Source organism: Erpetoichthys calabaricus, chromosome 2, assembly GCF_900747795.2.
Source record: "Erpetoichthys calabaricus chromosome 2, fErpCal1.3, whole genome shotgun sequence".
NCBI lineage: Eukaryota > Metazoa > Chordata > Cladistia > Polypteriformes > Polypteridae > Erpetoichthys > Erpetoichthys calabaricus.
In genome coordinates this window covers 1,276,415-1,300,845 of record NC_041395.2, presented here as the reverse complement: position 1 = coordinate 1,300,845, position 24,431 = coordinate 1,276,415, and the positions used below count along the sequence as shown (strand labels likewise).

The window sequence follows — 24,431 nt, the reverse complement described above, 5'->3', positions numbered from 1 at the left end:
AAATCCTCTGTTACTGTCCACTGTGAGATTACAGCACAGCAGTCCTTGATATGTTGCTGGGCTGAAGCCGTGTTACTTGTTAGTTGAGCAATAACTGACCCTCAATGGTTCGGGTCTTGTGTGAGCGGTGCATTGCCTTATTCAAAAGAAGCCGATCATGCCAGTTTACTAAAGTCCCGGGCAAACATTTAAAATAATAGAGTGTAGTACTTACCAGAGAGAGTACAACAGCATATGGGACAGTGGAAGAGAGAGTGTGTGCCAGCAATTGCCTCAGGAAATAATAGAGTTCCTGGAGGAGGGGTCAGCTCAGTATGAGCAGCGTCACTGTGTGCTCTCTGATTGGGGAATGAAAGGACGTCAGTGGGGATTAGGGTTAGGGTTAGGGTTAGCTACAATCCCCCTTCAACCTATAAAACCAGAGAATGGACACTAGAGATTGTCTTTTGGCCAGGTTAGGTGTCTGACAAACCTTCAGGATTTCAAATAGAGTGAAGGTGGAGTGGTGAGCATGAGATAAAGTCTGTGCAAACCGATAGGGGACTTTAACAGAGTTTAATTTTTTATTTGTTTATTTATTTATTTTTTCTTTTTCCTGAAAATAACCACAAAAAATTCATCATGACATTAAAATTAATTTAAGACCAAACAGGCTTATCAAGACAGTGACTCCTGTGACTGTTGTTATTTATTTATTTATATTTCTTTTTTCATTTTATTTCAAGAAAGTAACATAGTATGCTAAGAAGCTAAGAAAATTTGCAGAATTTATAATGCAAACAGTCTGCCAACTTCTATGAATCTCTTATTTAATTTCTGGAAAATGTCTTTCTTTGATTTGCTCTTAGTTTATGAGGCTCAGATCAACAGGTCATGTAGCTCTGGTATACAGAAGTTGGCAGTCTGCTTTACGATCATTCGGGAGCTGGTTGGCCAACACTCCTTGTCTCAATCCCAGTGTTCATTTCTGGTCTCTCCATTTTGTTTTGCTGCTGCTTCTTCTTCTCATTGATCTGTCCTGCTAGTCTTTAGCGCCTTCAGTAATTTCTGATACTTCAGGGATGACTTTTGGTAGTTTGGTAAGGGTGGAGTTGATTTGAGGAGGTCAGTTAGATGGACACTGTGCTCTTGCAGAGGTTGATTTTATTCTTGTTTTTTTATATATTTTATTGCCATTTTGAGAAATACTGATTTTTTTACTCTTTCTGTTTTAGTTTCATGCTTTTTAATACAAATTTGTTGACAAAAATCACAGGATACATCCTGCCTTCTGAATTCTGTGGATTTCTGACCATTTCTGTTTCCTTCCAGTTTTTCAGGTGGTTGGAATGACTTTACATTTTGGAGTTTATGTCGCTTATTTCAACAATATGAAGCTGAGAAAGGAGACAGCAGCCTTCCGCACCTCATCTCTTTGTTTGCTCCTTTTCCAAACGATGTGATCTCAACAGAGTTGGACTGGATTGATAGAATTAACTTCAGATTTATAAGACAATGTTTCCAGAATGAGGTTGCAGCTCCACAGTACAAAGAGGCTTTACAAAGTCTTGAGCAACTCATAACCAGAAGTCTTGTGGAAGCTGAAAGGTACGTTTAATTACTGAGCACTAAGATGGAGGCAGAACTCATTTAAAATGGTGGTAGATACACGGTGGCTGAGCAGATCTGTTGTCTTATCTCACACTTTGTGATTCTTCTTCTCATGTTCTCGTCTTTTATTCCCCTCTGCCATCCTGATGTTATTTTCATTTAATAACGTCCATCTCTTGTTTTTTTATTTTTTCCTTCCGTCCCTCTTAATCTTCAGCTCTGTCTCTTCACTCTTGTTGGAGATGTTACAAACATACAAAGCTGTTTCAGTTTCCCTGTGTCTTCTTTATTGTCTTCATTTCTATCGAGTTGTATGCCATAGTGATTCTTTTAATCTGATTAAATTTATTCATGAATAAGTCTAAGCCAACACTTTTATCCTCTTACTTCAGATAAATTAAATCTAACTCTAGTCAGCCCTTTTCTACACTTTTCTTCACTTATCTTCTGTCCAGAGGCTTTTTCATTTTTTGACAGCACCAGAAAGTCCTAGAGACTCCTCTGTCTGTGAAGAGTTCAGCATCAAGTGTTAGAGTTTCATAGTCAGTCAATCTTTCCATAATGCAAAGTAAAATCTTGTTAGTTTACTTCTGTTTCATTTTGGCTCATATTTCTAAGAGATGATCTTCATTTATGACCTCCCAGCTCATGGATTTTGTCATATTAAGATAAACAAAAACATTCCTTGTACTTTCTTAATAGTCTTACTTCTTCACATCTTTATTTCTCTGTCTTAAAGGAGTGGTTTGTAAAAATAGTAAATTTAAGCACAAAGTCATGGTGTTTCATGTTTTACCTAATCATCGTCATTGTATTTGAGACAAGAAAGTTGGGACTTAGGGCTGTGCTGAACTCCATCAATACTTGTGACTGCATGGCTGTTCCTGAATCTAACATCATTGTCAATTTGTTGATGACACAGCTGTGGTAGGCCTGGGGGGTATTTTTCGTACGTGGATTACTCATTTAGCCAGATGTAATTGTTGTCGATTTCGCATGATCCTGCATCCGTTGATTTTTCTAAACTCTTGCTGAATGTTTTGTCACAGCAACACATCCAAATCCTCAAAGCTGCTCGATGTAAACAAGGATTAGCTCACACCCTTAATCAGTGTCCGTGCATGGAATTCATTCAGTCAGGGTTTCACCGTTCATGAATGAGCCACCAGTTGATATCGGTGCACAAATTAAAAGAAGAGAATTTCATATAGAGAGGGTTTTGCGCGATTGGCAAGATACTTTATTGCTCCCGGAGGAAATTCATTTCGAAAGATACCGCTTTAGCTGTGGGGGGAATATTGTACCTCAAAGATTTATTAGCACCTTATATTCAAAGTCAAACTCGGCGAAGTCAGACTCTCACAACCACACAGACAGTAAGCATTGCTTTGAGGTTTTTTGCAAGGGGCACTTTTTTTATATACTGTGGGCGATGTGGAAAATCGATCTAAAAATGCAGTTTGCCAGGCAATTCGTAAAGTCTGTTTGGCTCTGAAAGATTTCCTTCGGGTTTTCATAGTGTTTCCTGGACACCTGCGTGTGCAGACAATAAAAGAGGCGTTTCGTGCCATTGCAGGTAAGTAATACACAGGCTAAAACACCCACAGTTCCATGAAGAAGCTCACAATCAGCCTAACATTCTCATTACCCAGGATTTCCAAATGTGATTGGGGCACTGGATTGTACGCAGATCCGAATAATCAGACACAGTGTTTTCATCAAATATTTGACCTTCGTCAATATCTTGTTGGTCAGACACAGGTGACATTCCCTGTAACTGACCCAACAAAAAAAGAGGGCTATATGGAACCTGCCTATGGCACACATGGAGGATAAATATATGCAATGACCATCCTTTACCTGAAATGAAGTGACCACTGCACCCTGCTGCTGGTTCTGAGGAGGAGCTTCCACCTGGAGTGCCCTCAGAAACAGGGCGATGGGCATTTTGCTGGAGAGCCAACTCTTCTGCAGGGGTGAGGTCTGGAACGTGTGGACCTCCAGCTGTTTTTTGCTTGTCTGCCTTCTTTTTAGCTTTAGAATTAATGTTTTTTATATTATATATGATTCTTTATGTCAACAATTCTTTAAATAGTTATATACCAATATTTACCAGTTTGAAGTATATTCTTGTATTTCACTTTAACCTGTTCCCATGTTCTCCTTGCGCTCACGTTTGATCTGGAATTATGACATATTAAATAATAATTAATCTGACACATAGGAAATTAAACACTGCATTCAGTAAGTACAATGCACAGTACTTAGCGTTTAATTTTTGCCAGCCGTCTTTTCTGGTTTGGGCTGCTTTTGCAGTGTTACCCCTTGTGCATATTAAATCTTGAAATTCTTCATGTCCTTCGAATAAAAGGTCTTGCTCCGCTTGTGTGAAAACAAATGCGCCCGTTCTTTTGTCATTTTGTTACAGCCTATCAAAGACTTGCTGATTATGTTTTCTCGACTCAATATATATGGGCTTTTCACTCAGCATGGGCGCGCACATTCATCTCGGATGATTAGATCCAGCTCGACTAATCTACTACACAGCTGTGTTTGAAAAACCGACTATCCCGGATGAGTTTCACCGGCATTAACTCATCCAAGATGAGGCATCTGATCTTGGATGATTTAAGTGACATACGGAAAATAACCCCCTGGCCTCTGATAACAATGAGCAGAAGTACAGAGTCTGTCACATTGGTGTCAGGACAACAGTCTTCTCTTGAATGTCAGCAAGATAAAAGAGATGATTGTAGAAGGAAAAGCAGAGGCACTACCATCCCCTCAGTGTTAACAGAGCTCAGGCGGGAAGAATGGACAGTTTCAAATCTGTCAGTGTTCACATCACAGAGGACCTAACCCTGTCCAAACACACCAACATCCTGGTAAAGAAGGCCACCTCAGGCATTTCAGGCAGCCCTACAAATTACTAAAGAACTTCTACACATGCACCATTGAAAGTTTTCTGACAGGAAGCACTACTTTCTGGTTTGGGAAGAGCACACAACAGGACAACAAGGCTCTGCGTAGAGTGTTGTGGTCAGCTGAAGGCATCATTGGGTGTGCACTCTTTAACTTCCTGGACATCTACACCAAGTGATGTTGGACCAGAGCAAAGAAAATTAACAGTGATGTCAGCCAGCCCAACAAAGGCCCCTTTTCTCTGCTGCAGTCCAAGACGAGGCAAAGACCTCTTGCACTTTCAGCTTTAAGTTATATTTAATTTAACCTTTGAGTTACATTCAATCCTTTTCCTTCTGCTTACTAATTCATCCTGTTATTGCTTCATACACACACAGACACAGACAAACACTCATATCTTATATATAAACGTCTATGCGTGGAAGTCTGTCTGTCTGTCTGTCTGTCCAGCCCAGAAGTGAGAGGTGGAGTCGGGCTAAGGGCTCTACCTCCGAGGATATGCAAGCGAGGCGAGAACTTCGACAAAATGAAACATCCAAAGAAAGAGTCACTCACTTATCTGCTAATACAGAAGTGAGGCGAGCACATCGGCAAAACGGTATCCCATTTTACTTTTCTTCCTGCTGTTAACACACAAGCAAGGTGTTACGCTAAACGAAACCTCCTAGGAGAAAGATGCCCAGAGTAGTTCCTTTCAATTAACTGACATCTCTACATTTCCATTTTTTGTGATGATTTCAATAGTTTCTAGGACCCCAGGGTTTTTACAGCATGACCTTACACAGCTAGTATATATATATATATATATATATAAAATGGTAAAAAGCACACAACAGACCGAAAAAGGTTTGAGGATGGCCACCCGTATACTGCAAAATATGCAAAAATAAAGGAAACATCTTTACAAAATGGAACTGGCTAACAGATTAACAACCAAGCCTTAAATATGGTGGAGAGAAGGAAGAGGTGGAGTCAAGATGGCTGGAACAGGAACTGATGTGGTGGTATGATGGATTCTGGGTATGGGGTCTGATGTCATCAGTGTTGACCGGAAGTGACATCAACAGTGGGAGGACTGGTGGTGATGTCATCAAAAGACTGGGTCTTTGGGTGACCTGCAGAGGAACAAGAAGGGAAGAGAATTAGTTGAGAGCGCTAACCCCTGGTTTGGCTGACAAATATCAGTATTTGAACCTGTTAACTGTCCCCCATGTGTACGTGTGTGACAATATATATACTTATAATGAATTGTAAAAGCATATTATATTTTATATGAGTTAAAAATTCTATATATTTTGTCCTTTCTGGACTTTTTAATGTCCCACTGTAACTTTGAAACTGATCTAGTTTTTCCATTTTAACCCTGTCTGTTTCTAATTGTGTCAGTCATGTATGTGGTATTACATTTTTCCCCACTTAAATCTCAGAATTGTTCCCCATAACTTCATAAGTTCTAAGTATAATTATCAAACATTATCAACAACTACTTGATCAATGTTGTATTTTCCTGTTTTTAAAGTAACTATTTGATTTCCTTCTTATGCAATAAACATTAGCTATGTTAACTTATTAAAATGTTCCTAGCACTGTATCTCGTTTGTGATCAGACCATTATTTATAGCGTTTGTGGTGACACAGACAGCACAAGTATTTATTTCAAAACTTCAACAGTTACCAGTTTATGTTGCCAATGACGTGTATAATAATGACCAGAGACAGAGTCCTTATACTGCCCACCATGCTTGAATCTACAAACAATATTTCAGTGCTCTTTCCACCTCTGGTCCCTGTTGCCTGTGGCTGAATTCTAAAACCATTTGTTAGAAGATACCTTAGTATCATGGACTTGTTCTTGCACTGTCTTCACATCTTTCTGCACTCTCCATCTAAGGGTCATTCATTGTGAGGTTGGGTTCAACTTTATGGTCTGCCTGATTGGGAAAAGCAGAGAAGAAGAGAATTTTTAAATGGAGCAAAGAAAAGAGAAAACTGGAGTCAAACATTCCAGTGGGTCAACACCAGAAGAGCCAAAAGTCATCAGAAGAACAACGTCCAATACACTAATCAATACTCCAAACAGTAGCCAAGTGTGGGACACAAACCTTAGAAGGAAAGCTTAGAAACACTTGGAAAATTGTTTAGGAGTTTGAAATGTTTATTGTTGGTAACAACATCTCTACAGTCTTTCTTTTTTAAATCCTCCCCATGTTTGCTTAAAAGTGGAGAAGCGCCACTCTGTGTTCTTCTGGTAGTTTGTCATTGTAGACCCTTAGTGTTGCACCCTTTTCATTTCTTCTTTATATATTTTTTTGCAAATACAAAACACAAATAAATAAATAGAAAAACATTATTATTTGAATAAAATTTTCAAACTTTTCATAGTTTGCAGATTTAAACTAATTTATTATTTTTGAACATGTGGCCATTTTTAAAATAAAATATTTAAATCTCAGTGATGTTGTGATTTCATAAAAGAAACTTCAGTAGCTCAGTGTGGCCAGTGCTGTTTTTTTTACAGAGACATTATTTATTAAAATAAGAACATGTGTAATGTCTTTATATCATTTACAGGAAGGGTTTCCAAAGTCAGGCTTGCTGTTACAAATATCTCATGGACTGTGGAAACCAGTGGAACTTCAATGAATATTTGAGGCTCACGAACAATGAGGTCCACGTGAACCCAATCTGGTCAGAGGAGACACTGAAGACAATGAGTGACTTTATTAAACAATCGTCAAGTAAAGTCAACATGATACTGGCCTACGATGGTTACTGTGAGATACGTGAAAGATGTGTTCACTTCTTGTCAGACTGTGTGGGTTGGACATCCTCTATACGGTAAGTAATGCAAAATGGCAGTCTCCAAGCTCTTCTCACTTCTTCTTATTAATTTTTCTTGTTATTTTTGTGCATCAGCTCGGCTCCCAGGTGCACAGTCTGATGTTCACCTGCACCATTTAAAGATACAGAGCAGAATTAATGGCTCCTTTTATGCATATCTGGTTGATGCTGGGCTGAGGCAATCAGGTTCTTTCTTTGAAATTCACCATTCTTTAATATTTAATGAATTCATTTAGCATCCCATTCATATTCTTTTTGTGTTTTGGAGGATTCTGGAATTTGGAGAATTCATATTTAGGGTTTAAATTTATTAAAACACTTCACTTCTTATTGTGACATCATTTTGTTTTTTGTCAGCACCACCATTTTGGATTTAGCCTGTTTGTGCTTTCTAGCTATATTGCTGTGCAGAACAAGTAGAGATCATGACCTGTGATGTCACTGTTTAGAGACTATAAAGGTCAGGGGTCACGCACTTCCCAATTTTCCAAGATTGTATGCAAACCTAAAACTTGTCTGTATTAGTTATATTCGTCTTGGTTTTAAATTTTATCAATGGTATTTTGTTTATGGTACGTCTTTGTTTAGTGATTTGACTGTGACAACAGGATAAAAAGATTCTTGGTTTTGATCTTTGCTTTTATATTTCATCTTCCAGTCTCTATTTCAAAGTGTATCTGCCTTTTCATCTTGTAAGCCATTACATTGTCAATGTATAATAAATCTGATGAACTCAAACTAAGATTGATGCATGAATAAAACATGAGACATTTCTGAGATGCTGACATTTGATCACACAATTTTCACTGATGAGAAAATGTGATGTTTCGTGTTTCTGATAAATTCATTGTGGTGTTTGTAAGAATGAAGTGAATTTGGAAAACAACAGTAAAATATAAGCCCTTCAATCTATAGGGACAGGTTTTTTAAGGTTTTATGATTGCTATTTTGTTTTGCCTCAAGCTGACACTAAAATAAGCATATGATACTGTCAATAATTATAAGAATGTTTAACTGAAGACTTCAGTCAAGCCATTTTAAGGAAAACACTCACAAATTATTATCAGCAAATCTGTAGGTATTTGAAGGAACAAACAATCCCCTTCATCATTGAAAGACTTTGAAAGGCATTTACTGCTCAAGTAATTGTTCTCATTTTCTTAGTCAGAATTTTTCTCAGTGCTGGTCCTTCCTGTTTACTGTTAAAAGCCAAACCTCCATGTGTTGGTGGTGAGACACGTCCAGTATGAGATTTGGGAGATGATGGGTCAGTGCAGCGCTGGTTGGAGTCTGCAGGCTGGGCCTCATTCAAAGGCTCCTTATCAGACAAGAATGAATATACAGCAGTTGTCACAGACTTTATAAAGCTGACTGCAGATGATTGCCTAACAGAATACAAAGAGGCAGAGCTGGGACTCAGTCCTACATGTGCCAGTAAGCTTCAATTCTTCATCTTTAGGTTTCAAGTCCAGTCGATGGATTTCATCCAGCAAGTCAAGTCAAGTCATACTTGAGAAGACTCGAGTAAAAGAGCACTTACAATATCTCCAATTAATCAAACTGTGGTGATGTCTGATGTGTACTAACATATAAGATGAGAGTTTCACCGTCACCTCTCGTAAACAGAAGACACACAAGTACAATAACTGGTAAAACATCCATGAACAAAAAAAATAGCACAGTGCAGTCCGTCCACCTTTTACAATTAAGTGTTCAACTTTGAATTTCTTTGGAATATAAAAACATCCTGATGTCTGTCTATTTCAATTTAGATTTTCTGTTTAATTTAAACTTTCAAGACCTGTAAAGTGTTGTTTATTTTTATTATCTCTACTGTATTTCAGTAACAACCCCCAACCCTGGAGTGTATTAGGCAGAATGGAGGGTGCCTTGTTATGTTACAAAATCTCAATTATTTTATTTTACATTTTAAATTGGCTTGCAGTACTCATATTTGAACTGGGTTTAAAAAAAAAATGTCTTGTATGAGAGAAGTTTCTTGCACATACCGACCATAAATTAGAGGTAACATTGGTCACAAATGTACTATGGTGTTAGGACATATCCATTAAGTAAAGGGAATCGGGCTCAAGAGCTGCATGAGCATTTGTCATTAGAAGACTTTCAGTGTCAGAATGTCCAACAGCATATTGCACTAGAAGCTCATAGAAGAGCAGTATAAAGGGTCTCTCGTACTCGTCTTTTATACACAAGCCTAGGGGACATCTCCCTGATGCTGATGAGGTATGCAAGGCAGGGAAGGATAATAAGGGGACACACTCAATAACTGCCTTTCACTGTTTAACTTTAAAGTGGAGCAAGAAAGTCCGGCAGACCACCGATGTCACTTCTCCCCTAATTACCATATCTATCTATCTATCTATCTATCTATCTATCTATCTATCTATCTATCTATCTATCTATCTATCTATCTATAAACAGCCTGTCAAAATACCATGAATTCAAAGTTGTGATGAATGGAAGGATGACTGGAGATCCAAAGATAAGTTGGGGATTGCATCAAGCAGGGGGCACACACCCCCTGGGAGATGTTCATTACAATTACAGCTATATACAGTATATATAGATATATGTTATATATTACATATATATTGTGGACCACTAAGGGGCGTACTGCTCCGCAAACCCCAGACACAACAGACTCAGAGCCCAGTCTTATGACACAGCACGCTTTTATTTCAGTGGAGAAGCGTTTTCCTGTTGCTCCCCACAACACAGTACAATATAAGCTCCAAATAACACACTTCTTCTTGTCTCTTCCTCTGTCTCTTGTCCACCTCCACTCCTCCTTGTAAGTTTGTCCTCCACCTCCAGACTCTGGTTCGTCCCTGCCAGGATGACAAGCCCTTTTATACTGGCTAACTCAGAAGTGCTTCTGCTGTTCCACCTGTGTGGTCTGCAAGCACTTCTGGATCACTTCTGGGTAAAGTGGAAACCTCATGCCATACGGCTCCTCCGCTGCAATCCTGGTGAGCTGCCATCTAACGTTCTGGGGGAAGCAGTGCCCTAAAGAAGCTGCTTTGCCCTATCCTTCCATTTCTTGGGCATCCTGGCCGAGTTGAGCTGCTGGCTGTCCCTTACAATATGTATATGTTATATATTATGTATAACATACCGTATAAATATTATGTATATATTATGAATGTTTGACCCCCCCACCTCAGCCCGGACCCATTGGTTTGGGTGGCCTGCACCAAGAGCTCATAAACACGGGAGAGAGCATCTGCGTTGGCCTGCAAAGAACCCCTATGATAAATGACTGAAAACCAATCTGGTTGAAGGTCTATAAACCACCTAGTAACACGGGAGTTGTACTCCCAATGAATGGCCATCCACTGCAAAGCAGCATGATCCGTCACCAGGGTGAGCTCCCGTCCTAATAGGTAGTACCTCACTTGGGTTACAGCTCATTTAATCGCCAAGGCTTCCCGCTCCACCATGGCATACCTGGTCTCCCGGTCTAGCAGTTTCCGGCTGAGGGTACATAATTGGGTGTTCAGCACCATCGATGCATTGGCTCAGCACGGCACCTAGTCCTGTGTCCGACTATTCTGTCTGGAGAATGAAAGGAAAAGAAAAGTTAGGGGTGCTGAAGTCAGGGCCTTTTTCAAGTCACAAAATGCAGCTTCAGTTTTATCATCCCATACCACTTTTAAAGGTGCCCATTTCTTTGTCAGATTTGTCAAAGGCGAAGCAATCTCTGAGAAACGAGGTACAAAATGGCGGTAGTAGCTCACTAAGCCCAAGAAAGCTTGTACTTGCCTCTTAGTCACCGGACAGGGCCATTTTGGAGCATTGTGGTTTGATGGTACCCCCCACCAGATAGCCTAAATATTTGTCCTCTTTTAATCCGAAGAAGCATTTCTTGGAAGCCCAGCTTGTGCTACTGTGTAGAGAACCGTTTTAACCTGTAGTACATATTCCTTCCATGTGCCAGAATAGATGACAACATCATCCAAATAAGCGGCACTATATGAATTGTGGGGCTGTAACAGTGTGTCCACCAGACGTTGAAGAGTCACTGGTGCCCTGTGTAACCCAAATGGAAGGACCGTGTACTGCCAATGCCCACTGGAAGTACTAAAAGCATTTTTCCTTTAGCGGAAGCCGTTAAGGGAATTTGCCAGTACCCTTTTGTCATGTCAAGTGTAGTTAGGAATTGCTCATTACCAAGCTGATCGAGTAAATCATCCACTCTCGGCATCGGATACGCGTCTATACCGACTCGTTCAAAGGGAATATTAATAAGTGGTAAAGGGACAAGAGGAGCATGGCCCCTTCTAGGAATCTGACATAACTGACATTCTGGACAGGAAGCACAGAAACGTCAGACCTCCTCATTTATCCCTGGCCAATAAAATTGAAAGTTAATTCGCTCAAGAGTTTTTTCGGTACCTAGATGGGCCAATAAGTATGCGGAACTAAGAGCAATGACCTCACCTCACCCTCATGCTCTGCCACTCTATACAAGAGTTCATTATTAATGACAAAGTAGGGCATTTGTGGTACAGGATCTACAGACTTTTGTCCATTGACTGAAACAACTGCATTCCTAGCAAATTTTAAGGAATCGTCATTTCATTGCTCCCTTTAAAAGGAGGATGGCATATTTTTAAATTGAGAGGCTACTGTTTGAATTGGATTCCTTTCAACCTCAATGGGTGGGGTTTCAAACCATACGGCTCCCCCGGTTGCCAATCTGCCTTCCATAGAAGTTGATGGTCTTCCCACTCCGTCATACTGGGTGCATGAATGGGTCCTAGATACCATCAGAAACAGCATGGAAGTAATTGGATTAGAGTTATTCTTATCCATCACTAAACCCAGATTTTTCTTAGGAACAGTAGAGTTTACACTTTTAATATTAGACCAATCGCGTACCAGTGTAGCTGAAAAGGGAGGATCCGGCAAGACCTCCATAACTAAAGTCTTCATAGAGTTTTCCACTGATATTATGCAGGAGACGGTCTTATAATACCTGATCTCCCCATGAATACATTTGAGACTGGTCTTAACTTTGAGCTACTGTCGCGGCAAAACGTAACGGTGAGCAACAATGGAGATATTGCTCCCGGAATCAAACATAGCCACTACTCTATAACCAGTTATGACCACTGTCCCAGTAGCGGGTAGCAACAAAGGGTTTACCACAGAACAACACCTCTCTCCCTTGATTATGGTGCAATCCATAGGGTCGCCTGGCAGATGGCAGGTGGTGGATAAGTGTTCAACCTCCACACACTTGAAACAGCAGGGAAGGTTGTGCAGGTTTTCTTTGGGTCAGACAAGAGGCTTGGCAGGACACCAGGTGGGCTCAAGGACTGCACCACGTACCTGTCGTGCTTGGCGATGGGACCGCTCCGACCGCTCTAATATACAGGCAGCCCAATGACGTTCCACCACCTCTATAAGGGCATATATGCTCTCATAATTTTGTTCTCTGGGAGGGCATGAACGAAGGTCTCGCAAGCTACTATTTTGGCCATTTTCTGGGCAGTGTGTATATCTGGCCTCAGCCTGAGCCTGACTTTAATAATAATAATAATTCTTTTCATTTCACAAAGCGCTCAGCAATTGCAGGTTAAGGGCCTTGCTTAAGGGCCCTACAGAGCAGAGTCCATTTTGGCATTTACGGGATTCGAACCGGCAACCTTCCGATTCCCAGTGCAGATCCGTAGCCTCAGAGCCACCACTCCACCCTGACTTTACCTCAGACTTCAAAAGCCTGGGTCCACATTGGCCTTTCTGGATCGAACTGCCACTCCCTCCATTCCCTTGCCTGCTGGGCCGTAGATACGCCGTACCAATTGAAGACCTCCGCCCTGAGGGTGTTGCAATTGACCGCCTGCTCCTCAGTTAAGTCGTAATAAGCCCTCTGCGTCGTACCCTTCAAGTGGGGTGCCAGGAGGTATACCCGTTTCGACCTCGGCCACGCATTCCGTTTAGCGGTGCGTTCAAAAATTTAAAAATAGGTTTCGACATCATCTCCCTCAGTTAAATATGTCAAATGAGGGGGAAGAGACCGAGTGGCCTCTGTCTGCACCGTTGCTGCAGCTCGTGCATTTGACTTGGCAAGTTGTCTACATGTTTCTCCCATCTGCACCTTCTGGGTGCGTAGTTCTGCCATGATGGTAGTCAGAACTGTGTTCAAGTCTTGCTCTTCAGTCATCTTTTTCGAGCGAATATATCCTTCCGATTACACCAGTTGTGATGAATTATAAGACTCCAGCACAACAAAAAAAGAGCTGGGGACCATCCCTGTATAATGTTCAAAGGTCTATAATGAAAAAAAGACCAAAAATCGTGATCAAAATACTGTATAGAAAATTGACAAAGTACATATGCAAGAATGGCGTTTTTAAACAGAAAAATATGGAGGACGGAAGTTAGTTGGCAGGAGATGATGTCGTGGCTGTCAGATGGAAGTGATGTCATCTCTAGAAATTAGAAGTGATGTGGAGTTGGAAGTGATGTCATCGAGGTGGAACCGGAAGTGACATTGTGACAAGGGAGCTGGAGGTGACACTGTCTTTGGGAGTTAGAGGAGGACATGACGATCGGTCGCCATCTTGGGAAGTATTTTATATTTCTTCTTTTTGTCTGAAGAGAGAGAGATAGAGAGAGAGGCTTTATTACCTTGGATCAATCCCTTGTCTCGTGATATTTCACTCACCTCCGGGTGACCGCCTCCTAAGCGAGCGTGTGTGATATATATATATATCTTCTTATATAATATGCTACCGTGGCTGTTTGTCTGTCCAGGATTTTAAATCACCTGTAGCTCGCAAACCATTTCACCTATTGACTTGAAATTTGGTACACATATACTACGTGACATCTACTATCCGCTTTTGGGGTGATGGTTTGTATTACTCTTTTTATTTTTATTTTATTTTATTGTTGAATCAGCTCTCGGCACCATGCAGCAGGGCGGCAGATTGAGGCAGATTGAAGACTTAAGTGCCAGGTTAAGTGAAAAATTAAAGAAAACGTACTAAGTAATTGCAACACAAAAACTAACTTAATCAGTTTTAACGCGAAAAGATGGCAATGAAAGAAGGGAAGCAGCGGGCTGCTAGGGTGGAGAAAAGGAGAGCTGATCAGGAAGCAGCAAGTGCATCAACCTCTGAGCAAATGAACGATAAACAGAGATGGAGAAAGAGGATGAAAACTATGAATGTTTATGTCAAGTTATTGGTATATATATATATATATATATATATATATATATATATATATATATATATATATATATATATATATTGTGAAACGTGGCTGGGGGTGGTACCCAGCCGGGACGCCCAGAAGGAGGGCTCATGCCTCCTCTGGACCGCCAAGGGGTGTCCTTATGCCTGGAGGACTTGGGACCCCGGCTCTTCCGCCACACCAGGAAGTGCTGGGGGGAAGAAGAAAATGAGACACCCGGAGTGCTTCCGGAAAGACAGCCGGCACTTCCGCCACACAGGGGCGTGTCAGGGGAAGATTGCCGGGAACCACCTGGAGCACATCTGGGTGATTATAAAAGGGGCCGCCTCCCTTCATTCAGGGCTGGAGTCGGGTGGAAGAGGATGAGGTCGGAGACTGAGTGAGAGAGGAGAAAAGGAGGCGGCCTGAAGGCTAACTGTAGACAGAGGCCTGGACTATTGGGGTGATTGGTGCTGAGGCACTGGGTTGTGTGCATATTTGGACTTTGTGCATTGTGTGAATAAACGTGTGTTGGGACTTTAAAATGAAGTCTGTCTGTCCGTGTCCGGGCTATTTCCTACAATATATATATATATATATATATATATATATATATATATATATATATATATATATAATATATATATATATATATATATATAATATATATATATATACTGTATATATATATACACTGTATATATGTGTAGTAATGCTACTATTAGTTAAAACCACATCTCCCAGCAGTCCCTACAGAGGCTCTGATTGGTCTTCTGTCTGGGATGCAGGGGCTGTTGGGGTCAAAGGTGGTCAGAGTGGCTCTTGAAAGGAGGGCCGGTGTCCAAAGAGAAAGGTGTTTTTTTGTTTGTATTTTGTGTTCCATGTACCTGTCTGGCTGCATTCTGCTGATTAACCGTACTTAGTCGCTGTGTCCTGGATTATTTCGTTGTTGGGGTCTGGATTGTCTTCTGTCTACCTGTGTGCTGAGAGCTGATAGTGGGGTCATGGCCTTCCAGTAAGAGAAGGAGAGCTCCTGAACTGTCCACCCGTCTTCACCTTTTTCAGGGACTAGCAGTAGGACTGTCTTTTCATTCCCTTTCAACGTACAGACCTCTGGACTTATTATCTTCATCATTTCATTACATTCAGTGCTGTTTTCCATGTACTTTGCTGTGTGGGATTGTTTGTGTTTGTAATTTAATGTAATATCGCCATAGGGGTACAGGGGTGGTTTTTTGTTGTTTCCATTTACTTCATTTAATTTCATTATATTCTTTAATTGTTGTTTGATCCCAGTGTGCATTATTTTGTCTCTGTTTCTGAGTGTGTGCGGGTCGGGCCAAGGCTGGGAGCGTCCCTGGGAACTCCTCTATAAAAATAAATAAATCACCTTCTTCTTGACGGTGTGAATCATAGCAGCACCGGACTGCTATATATATATATACAAAATATCTACATATACACATATATACATACATATACACATCCACATATACATATATATATACATATACAAATTTACACATCCACATATATATATATACATATGTACATATATATATATACATATAAATATATATATATCTACATATATATACATATGCACATATATATATATATATATAAATATAGACATACATATATGCATACATACATACATTCACATATATATATATATATATATATAGCAAAATACCGCTCTTCGCAGCGGAGAAGTAGTGTGTTAAAGAGGTTATGTAAACATATATATACATATACGTATATACATATATCTACATATACACATATCTACATATATATATACATATATATATATACACATATCAACATATATATACACATACATATGCACACATACATAAACACACACATATACATCCATCCATCCATCCTCTTCATATATACATACATACATACAGTAGTGCGTTGTAACACGGGCTGTAATTGTTACATGGGAGGGAGACGACAAATCACAGCTTCCTGCTTTCTAATCGGGCCTGTGATTGGTGCTTTGACTGATGCCCAGATCCCACAGTATGTCCCCTTAGGAGAGGCGTTAGGCAAGTGTAATTGAATAGCGGTGCTGTAAGTTTAGCTTTACACCTGTTTTTAAGGCTTATTGACTGAAAGGGGCTTTCATGAAAAAACTTAGGGCTTTACTACAGGATACACCCTCCACAAGTTAAGGAAGTAAAAAATAAAGGTATATATTTCTGTTTTATTTAAACCTTTTAAGTTTGTATGCGGGCGGCATGGTGGCGCAGTGAAAGGTGCCAGTTAGGAGATCCGGGTTCGCTTCCCTGCGTGGAGTTTGAATGTTCTCCCCGTGTCTGTCTGGGTTTCCTCTGGGTACTCCGGTTTCCTCCCACAGTCCAAAGACATGCAGGTTAGGTGCATTGGCGATTCTAAATTGTCCCTGGTGTGTGTGGGTGTGTGCGCCCTGTGGTGGGTTGGCACCTTGCCCGGGGTTTGTTTCCTGCCTTGTTCCCTGTGTTGGCAGGGATTGGCTCCTGTATTTAGGATATAGCGGGTTGGATAATGGATGGATGGACATTTGTATGCATAGCCCCATTTGCCCGTTTTCGTTTTTTTTCTTTCTTCAGTAATATTTCAGCAAACCCGCAGCTTGTCAGTTCAAATCCTGGTACTGACACCACTGTGTGACCCTGAGGAAGTCACTTCACCTGCCTGTGCTGCAAAAAACAAAAGTAATGTAACAAATTGTACCTCAGATGTTGCAAGTTGCTAGAATAAAGGCATAAGTCAAATAGATAAATATGTATTATACACATAGGAACTATTCATTTATTTTCAGTTAAGTCATCTGCAGCAAACCTTTATAAATGAGGGTTTCTCCTTTTTAGATAGTGCAAACTGTTTCTTCTTCATTGAGGTTTTCGCTTGGAGAGCTTTTTTCATTTCATTGACAATTAAAGCAGCAGCTGCCAAAATATGTAGCTTTCTTATTAATTTTTCAACATTGTATAAAATAACTTTATAAAGTAACATAAAAGGTTTAAATACTGGTTATCCTTTTACACTAAAATATTACTAAAGAGATACAAAAAAAGTGAAATGCATATGTTCTTTTTCTTTAAGGAGATTAAATATTACTGAAGAAAGAAAAAAAAACCTAAAACAGCCAAATGGGGCTATGCATACGAACTTAAAAGGTTTGAATAAAACAGAAATATATATTTTATTTTTACTTGCTTAACTTGTGGAGGGTGTATCCTGTAGCAAAGCCCTAACTTTTTTCGTGAAAGCCCGTTTCAGTCAATAAGTCTTAAAAACAGGTGTAAAGATATTGACAATAAGCTAAGCAAACCCAGGAAGACATGGAATCGTTTAAATCAAGTATCATTACATCTTCCTTTCTTAAAGAGAAGTAAGGCAGTACTTATAAGCTTACATATATATATATATATATATATATATATATATATATATATATATAGAGACATACATACATATATATATATCTATATCTATATATGTATATCTATATATATCTATATCTCTATATACATCTCTATATATACAGTGGGTATGGAAAGTATTCCGACCCCCTTCAATTTTTCTCTCTTTGTCATATTGCAGCCATTTGCTAAAATCATTTAAATTAATTTTTTCCCTCATTAATATACACACAGCACCCCATATTGACAGACAAATAAAAGAATTTTTGAAATTGTTGCAGATTTATTAAAAAAGAAAAACTGAAATGTCACATTGTCCTAAGTATTCAGACCCTTTGCTCAGTATTTAGTAGAAGCACCCTTTTGAGCTAATACAGCCATGAGTCTTCTTGGGAAAGATGCAACAAGTTTTTCACACCTGGATTTGGGGATCCTCTGCCATTCCTCCTTGCAGATCCTCTCCAGTTCTGTCAGGTTGGATGGTAAACGTTGGTGGACAGCCATTTTTAGGTCTCTCCAGAGATGCTCAATTGGGTTTAAGTCAGGGCTCTGGCTGGGCCATTCAAGAACAGTCACAGAGTTGTTGTGAAGCCACTCCTTCGTTATTTTAGCTGTGTGCTTAGGGTCATTGTCTTGTTGGAAGGTAAACCTTCAGCCCAGTCTGAGGTCCTTAGCACTCTGGAGAAGGTTTTTGTCCAGGATATCCCTGTACTTGGCCGCATTCATCTTTCCCTCGATTGCAACCAGTCGTCCTGTCCCTGCAGCTGAAAAACACCCCCACAGCATGATGCTGCCACCGCCATGCTTCACTGTGGGGACTGTATTGGACAAGTGATGAGCAGTGCCTGGTTGTCTCCACACATACCGCTTAGAATTAAGGCCAAAAAGTTCTATCTTGGTCTCATCAGACCAGAGAATCTTATTTCTCACCACCTCAGAGTCCTTCAGGTGTCTTTTAGCAAACTCCATGCGGGCTGTCAGGTGTCTTGCACTGAGGAGAGGCTTCCGACAGGCCACTCTGCCATAAAGCCCTGACTGGTGGAGGGCTGCAGTGATGGTTGACTTTCTACAACTTTCTCCCATCTCCTTACTGCATCTCTGGAGCTCAGCCAAAGTGATCTTTGGGTTCTTCTTTACCTCTCTCACCAAGGCTCTTCTCCCCCTGTAACTCAGCTTGGCCGGACGGCCAGCTCTAGGAAGGGTTCTGGTCGTCCCAAACGTCTTCCATTTAAGGATTATGGAGGCCACTGTGCTCTTGGGAACCTTAAGTGCAGCAGAAATTTTTTTGTAACCTTGTAGATCTGTGCCTTGCCACAATTCTGTCTCTGAGCTCTTCAGGCAGTTCCTTTGACCTCATGATTCTCATTTGCTCTGACATGCATTGTGAGCTGTAAGGTCTTATATAGACAGGTGTGTGGCTTTCCTAATCAATCAAGTCCAATCAGTATAATCAAACACAGCTGGACTCAAATGAAGGTGATCTCAAGGATGATCAAAAGAAATGGAAAGCACCGGAGTTAAATATATGAGTGTCACAGCAAAGGGTCTGAATACTTAGGACCATGTGATATTTCAGTTTTTCTTTTTTAATAAATCTGCAACAAATTCAAAAATTCTTTTTTTTGTCTGTCAATATGGGGTGCTGTGTGTACATTAATGAGGGAAAAAATTAATTTAAATGATTTTAGCAAATGGCTGCAATATGACAAAGAGTGAAAAATTGAAGGGGGTCTGAATACTTTCCATACCCACTGTATATATCTATATCTCTATATACATCTATATATATATATATATATATATATATATATATATATATATATATATATATATATATATATATATATATATATATATATTTATCTATATATATATATATCTATATCTATCTATATATATATATATATATATCTATATCTAAATCCCCGCGAAGTACTGCTTTTAAATTTTTATTAAGAAGAAAATATCCCAATAACAATTTGTTAAGGATCTGTTTTTTTGTGAAGCAGCCTTAACACAGCTTTTCCGCTGTTTTATAAACGAACGCCATATAAGGTCTTCCTTTTTCCTTGCTTTGCCAAGGAAGGAGCCTTTTTATTAAATGCAAGGGTTCTTCGCTTTTTTTTTTTTGCTTTTTTTACGATTGCTATAGTTCTGTTTGTATACCACGTTGTCAGTTCAGCACTCCGGTTGTAATATGACCAAGCCGTGCAAGCTTACTGTTAAGAATGCAACGTATAGTTGTACAGGAGAAAAGCAATCTTGCCTCAAATCAATGGCAACCTTTTGTAGGTCTATGAACTTAATTTAAACTTTAGGTTTACACGGTGCTTTCTTTCCGAAGTACTTGAACTCATGAATATGTCTGTATGCGTCAGTCGCTCAAATCCACGCCCTTCGCACCGGCAAAGTACTGCTTTTAAATTTTTATTAAGAAGAAAAGAAAACCTTTTTAAATTGAGGGAAAATATACCAATAACAATTTCTTAATGATCTGTTTTTTTGTGAAGCTGACTTCACACAGCCTCTCCGCTGTTTTATAAATGAACGCCATGTAAGGTCTTCATTTTTCGTTGCATCGCCAACGGAAGCAGCCTTTTTATTTAATCCACGGGTTGTCCACTGTTTTTTTGTTCGTTTATTACGATTGTTATAGTTGTGTTTGTATACCACGTTGTCAGTTCAGCACTCCGGTTGTAATATGACCAAGCCGTGCAAGCACACTCTTGAGAATGCAACGTATAGTTGTACAGGAGAAAAGCAATCTTGCCTCAAATCAATGGCAACCTTTTGTAGGTCTATGAACTTAATTTAAACTTTAGGTTTACACGGTGCTTTCTTTCCGAAGTACCTGCACTCATGAATATGTCTGTATGCGTCAGTCGCTCAAATCCCCGCGCTTCGCACCGGCGAAGTACTGCTTTTAAATTTTTATTAAGAAGAAAAGAAAACCTTTTTAAATTGAGAGAAAATATACCAATAACAATTTGTTAAGGATCTTTTTTTTTGTGAAGCTGCCTTCACTCGAGTGATCACTTCAAGCTGACTTGCTGGCTAACCATAAGCGTTACCTGGTAGGTAATCACCCATACAATCAGATTGTGAATTAGACTACGAATGCCATGAATGTAATTACCCCGATCTACATGCTGTCAAATAAATGAACCACACGCCGTGGCACAATTTTAGGGGCTTCGCCTCTAGCGCTGACATCCGAGGTTCGATTCCCGTAAGGGAGTGAAGTGAGCGCTTCGCACCGGCGAAGTACTGCTTTTAAATTTTTATTAAGAAGAAAAGAAAACCTTTTTAAATTAAGTCTTAAAAAGAGGTGTAAAGATATTGACAATAAGCTACGCAAACCCACCAAGACATGCAATCGTTTAAATCAAGGCGCGAGTCGAATAACACCATCCCATAATATTAGTTAACGATTAACACATTTCTATATGTATTGTAAGCTACAATACAACTGATAATATGTTGTGCTTATTTATCTGGTGTACCAACATTTTTGCGCGTTTAACGGCTGAAATCTAATGTGGTTTGTGCCCTTCAGAATGAAAACAGTTTGCATTTACCTTTTTAATAAAAGGCAAGCTTTTAAGCCTGAGAAATCACCCCGTAAATGCACACGTTTAATCAGTTCACGTGATTACGTAGGAGGCGTGATACGTGACTCCGCCTCCTCCATTAGAGTATATGGACAAAAAACAGGTTCCAGTTATGACCATTACGCGTAGAATTTCGAAATGAAACCTGCCTAACTTTTGTAAGTAAGCTGTAAGGAATGAGCCTGCCAAATTTCAGCCTTCTACCTACACGGGAAGTTGGAGAATTAGTGATGAGTGAGTGAGTGAGTGAGTGAGTGAGTGAGTGAGTGAGTGAGTGAGTGAGTGAGTGAGTCAGTCAGTCAGTCAGTCAGTCAGTCAGTCAGTCAGTCAGTGAGGGCTTTGCCTTTTATTAGTATATATCCCTGGTAGGTAACCACCCATACAATCAGATTGTGACACAGACTACGAATGCCGTGAATGTAATTACCCCGATCTACATGCTGTCAAATAAACGAACCACACGCCGTGGCACAACGTTAGGGGCATCGCCTCTGGCGCTGACGTCCAAGGTTCGATTCCCAAGAGGGAGTGCAGTGGAGTGTGTACACCTGATGAGCCCAGAATTAGGGCAAAACACGTGTCGTGTACTCTTTGCATTTATTTGACAGTAAACTATTTCAACCATTCTATGATCTGCTCCTCACAAACTGAGGGCACCGTGGCGGATGTTAGCAGATTGCTGGCCAACCACAAGCGTTACCTGGTAGGTAACCACCCATACAATCAGATTGTGACACACACTACGAATGCCGTGAATATATATATATATATATATATATATATATATATATTGTGGGGAACAACCCGGACACAGACAGGTAGACATGATGTTTAAACCACACACGTTTATTCACAACTACTATTTACACTTATCGTGAGCACAAACCCAGTGCCGCAGCACCAATCACCCCTCAAGTCCTTGGCCACACGCACAATGCCTTCTCTCAGTCTCTGGTCCGCCTCCACTCCTCTCCACCAAGCTTCGTCCACTTCCACCCGACTCTTGCACCGGAAAGGCTCCAGCTGCATCCTGAGGGCTTGTAGCCACACCCCTATGTGGCGGACGCTCCAGCGGTGAAACCGGAAGTCCACCGGGTGTCCCCAATCCTCTTCCCCCCAGCACTTCCCAGTGTGGCGGAAGTACTGAGGTCTGGGGCTCCCAAGGCATTGGGGCGCCCCCTGGCGGTGACTACAGGCCCCTACAGGGTAGAGCTTCCAAGCTCTGTACCCATGGTCCCCAAAGCAACCAGGGCGGACGCCCCCTCGTGTTCTGGAGGAGGCACAAGCCCTCCTCCGGTCCTCCTGGGCATTTTGTCCGGGTATGAACCCCAGCCGGGTGCCACAATATATATATGTGTATATATATTGTGATGAATGGCCGGCTACATATTCCGGCCCTCAACCCCAGGCCGCCAGGAGGAGCTCTCCCAACAGCGTGGACGTGCCCCGAGTTCCAGCAGGGCCTCATGGACTATGTAGTTTTTATACACAGCCCTGCTGGATACCTTGGGGGCCACCAGGAGTCACTGTAGGGGGACTCAGAGGCTCGTATGTGCCCTATAACCCGGGAGTACGTCATGGTCACATGACGGGAAGAAACGATGTGCTCCCGGGGTGAAGAAAAGGACTGTTTACCCTGACCCAGAAGGAATAAGGAACTGTGGACTGTTGGACAGGAACACCTCCGGGTCAGGGTGTATAAAAGGACTCTGGGAAGCCCAGTACATTGAGCTGAGCTGGGAGGTAGGGTGGCGAAGTGTCTGGACGAGGAGGAGAAATTGTGATTATTGTAGTGGTTATTGATTTATATGTGTGGTGAGGAGTGTAGAGTGCTTTGTGCACAGTTTAATTATAAAATAAAAGAGTCTTGTGCTTTTACACCGTGGTTGGAGTGGTACCTGAGGGTCCGAGAGGTGGACAAAGGGCCTATCTGCTACAATATATATATGTATATACTGTATGTATGTATATATATATATATATATATATATACATATATATATATATATATATATATCCACTAGCAAAATATCCGCTCTTCGCAGTGGAAAAGTAGTGTGTTTAAAGAAGTTACGTAGCATGACTGTCAATGTAATTGTTGTAGGCTTATTTTAGTATTGAGAGTGAATTTGATGATTGTAAAGAGTTTAATTTAGGATTGTAAATGTTGAGTATGAGAAATGCACATTTTTAGGATGTAAGGATCTCTTTGTAAATGACGTTTGCAGTTCTGCCCTTGGCCTGTAAAATGACCAAGCTGTCTGCTGAGCTTACTTTTGAGCATGCAACGTACAGTTGGCCATGTGAGAAGCAATCTTGTGTCAAGTCAATGCTGACCTTTTTTATAGTCTGTCCCTGTGACTTATTTATTGTCATAGCGAAGCAGACCCTTACTGGAAATTGGAGGAGTTTGAATTGGAATGGGAGGTCAGAGGCTATGAGAGGGATGCGAGTCTCCCTGAGCCAGTTCCAGTGAAGACAGTTGCTTCAATGAGGTTCTTGTGCAGAGAGATCTGAAGCCTGGTGCCGTTACAAAGTTTTGGTGGTTGTAAGTTTCGTAGTAACATAATTGGTGCACCGACTTTCAAAAGTAGAGAATGCAGAAGCATGCCCGGAGGAATAAGAGTGTGAAGAATCTAGATGAAAAGGCAGGAGTCACCAGCAGGAAGACGTGAAGCAAGGCGAACAATAACAGGCTTGAAGCGGTGGAGTAAAGAAGAAGGGAGCAGTGAGCACGACAAACAGCTGAGGAAAGTAAGGAAGCAAGTGAGGAGGCACATGAGCGTGGGATGTTGTTAATGTATATAGGTAGGGAGCCAGCCACGTGGTAGGTGCGTGGACA

The 24,431-nt window shown here is 40.7% G+C and overlaps 1 protein-coding gene across 1 annotated transcript in view; it reads left to right on the top strand.

Annotated features, from left to right (window-relative positions):
• LOC114643014 (uncharacterized) overlaps window positions 1-24,431 on the top strand; it is a gene marked incomplete at its 3' end in the record, with an annotated part of 1,911,439 nt that overhangs the window by 621,039 nt on the left and 1,265,969 nt on the right. Inside the window, exons 5-6 of the mRNA XM_051923912.1 lie at window positions 1,511-1,587; window positions 7,084-7,350. Coding sequence (XP_051779872.1) covers window positions 1,511-1,587; window positions 7,084-7,350 — 344 coding nt within the window. The remainder of the gene's footprint in view (window positions 1-1,510; window positions 1,588-7,083; window positions 7,351-24,431) is intronic.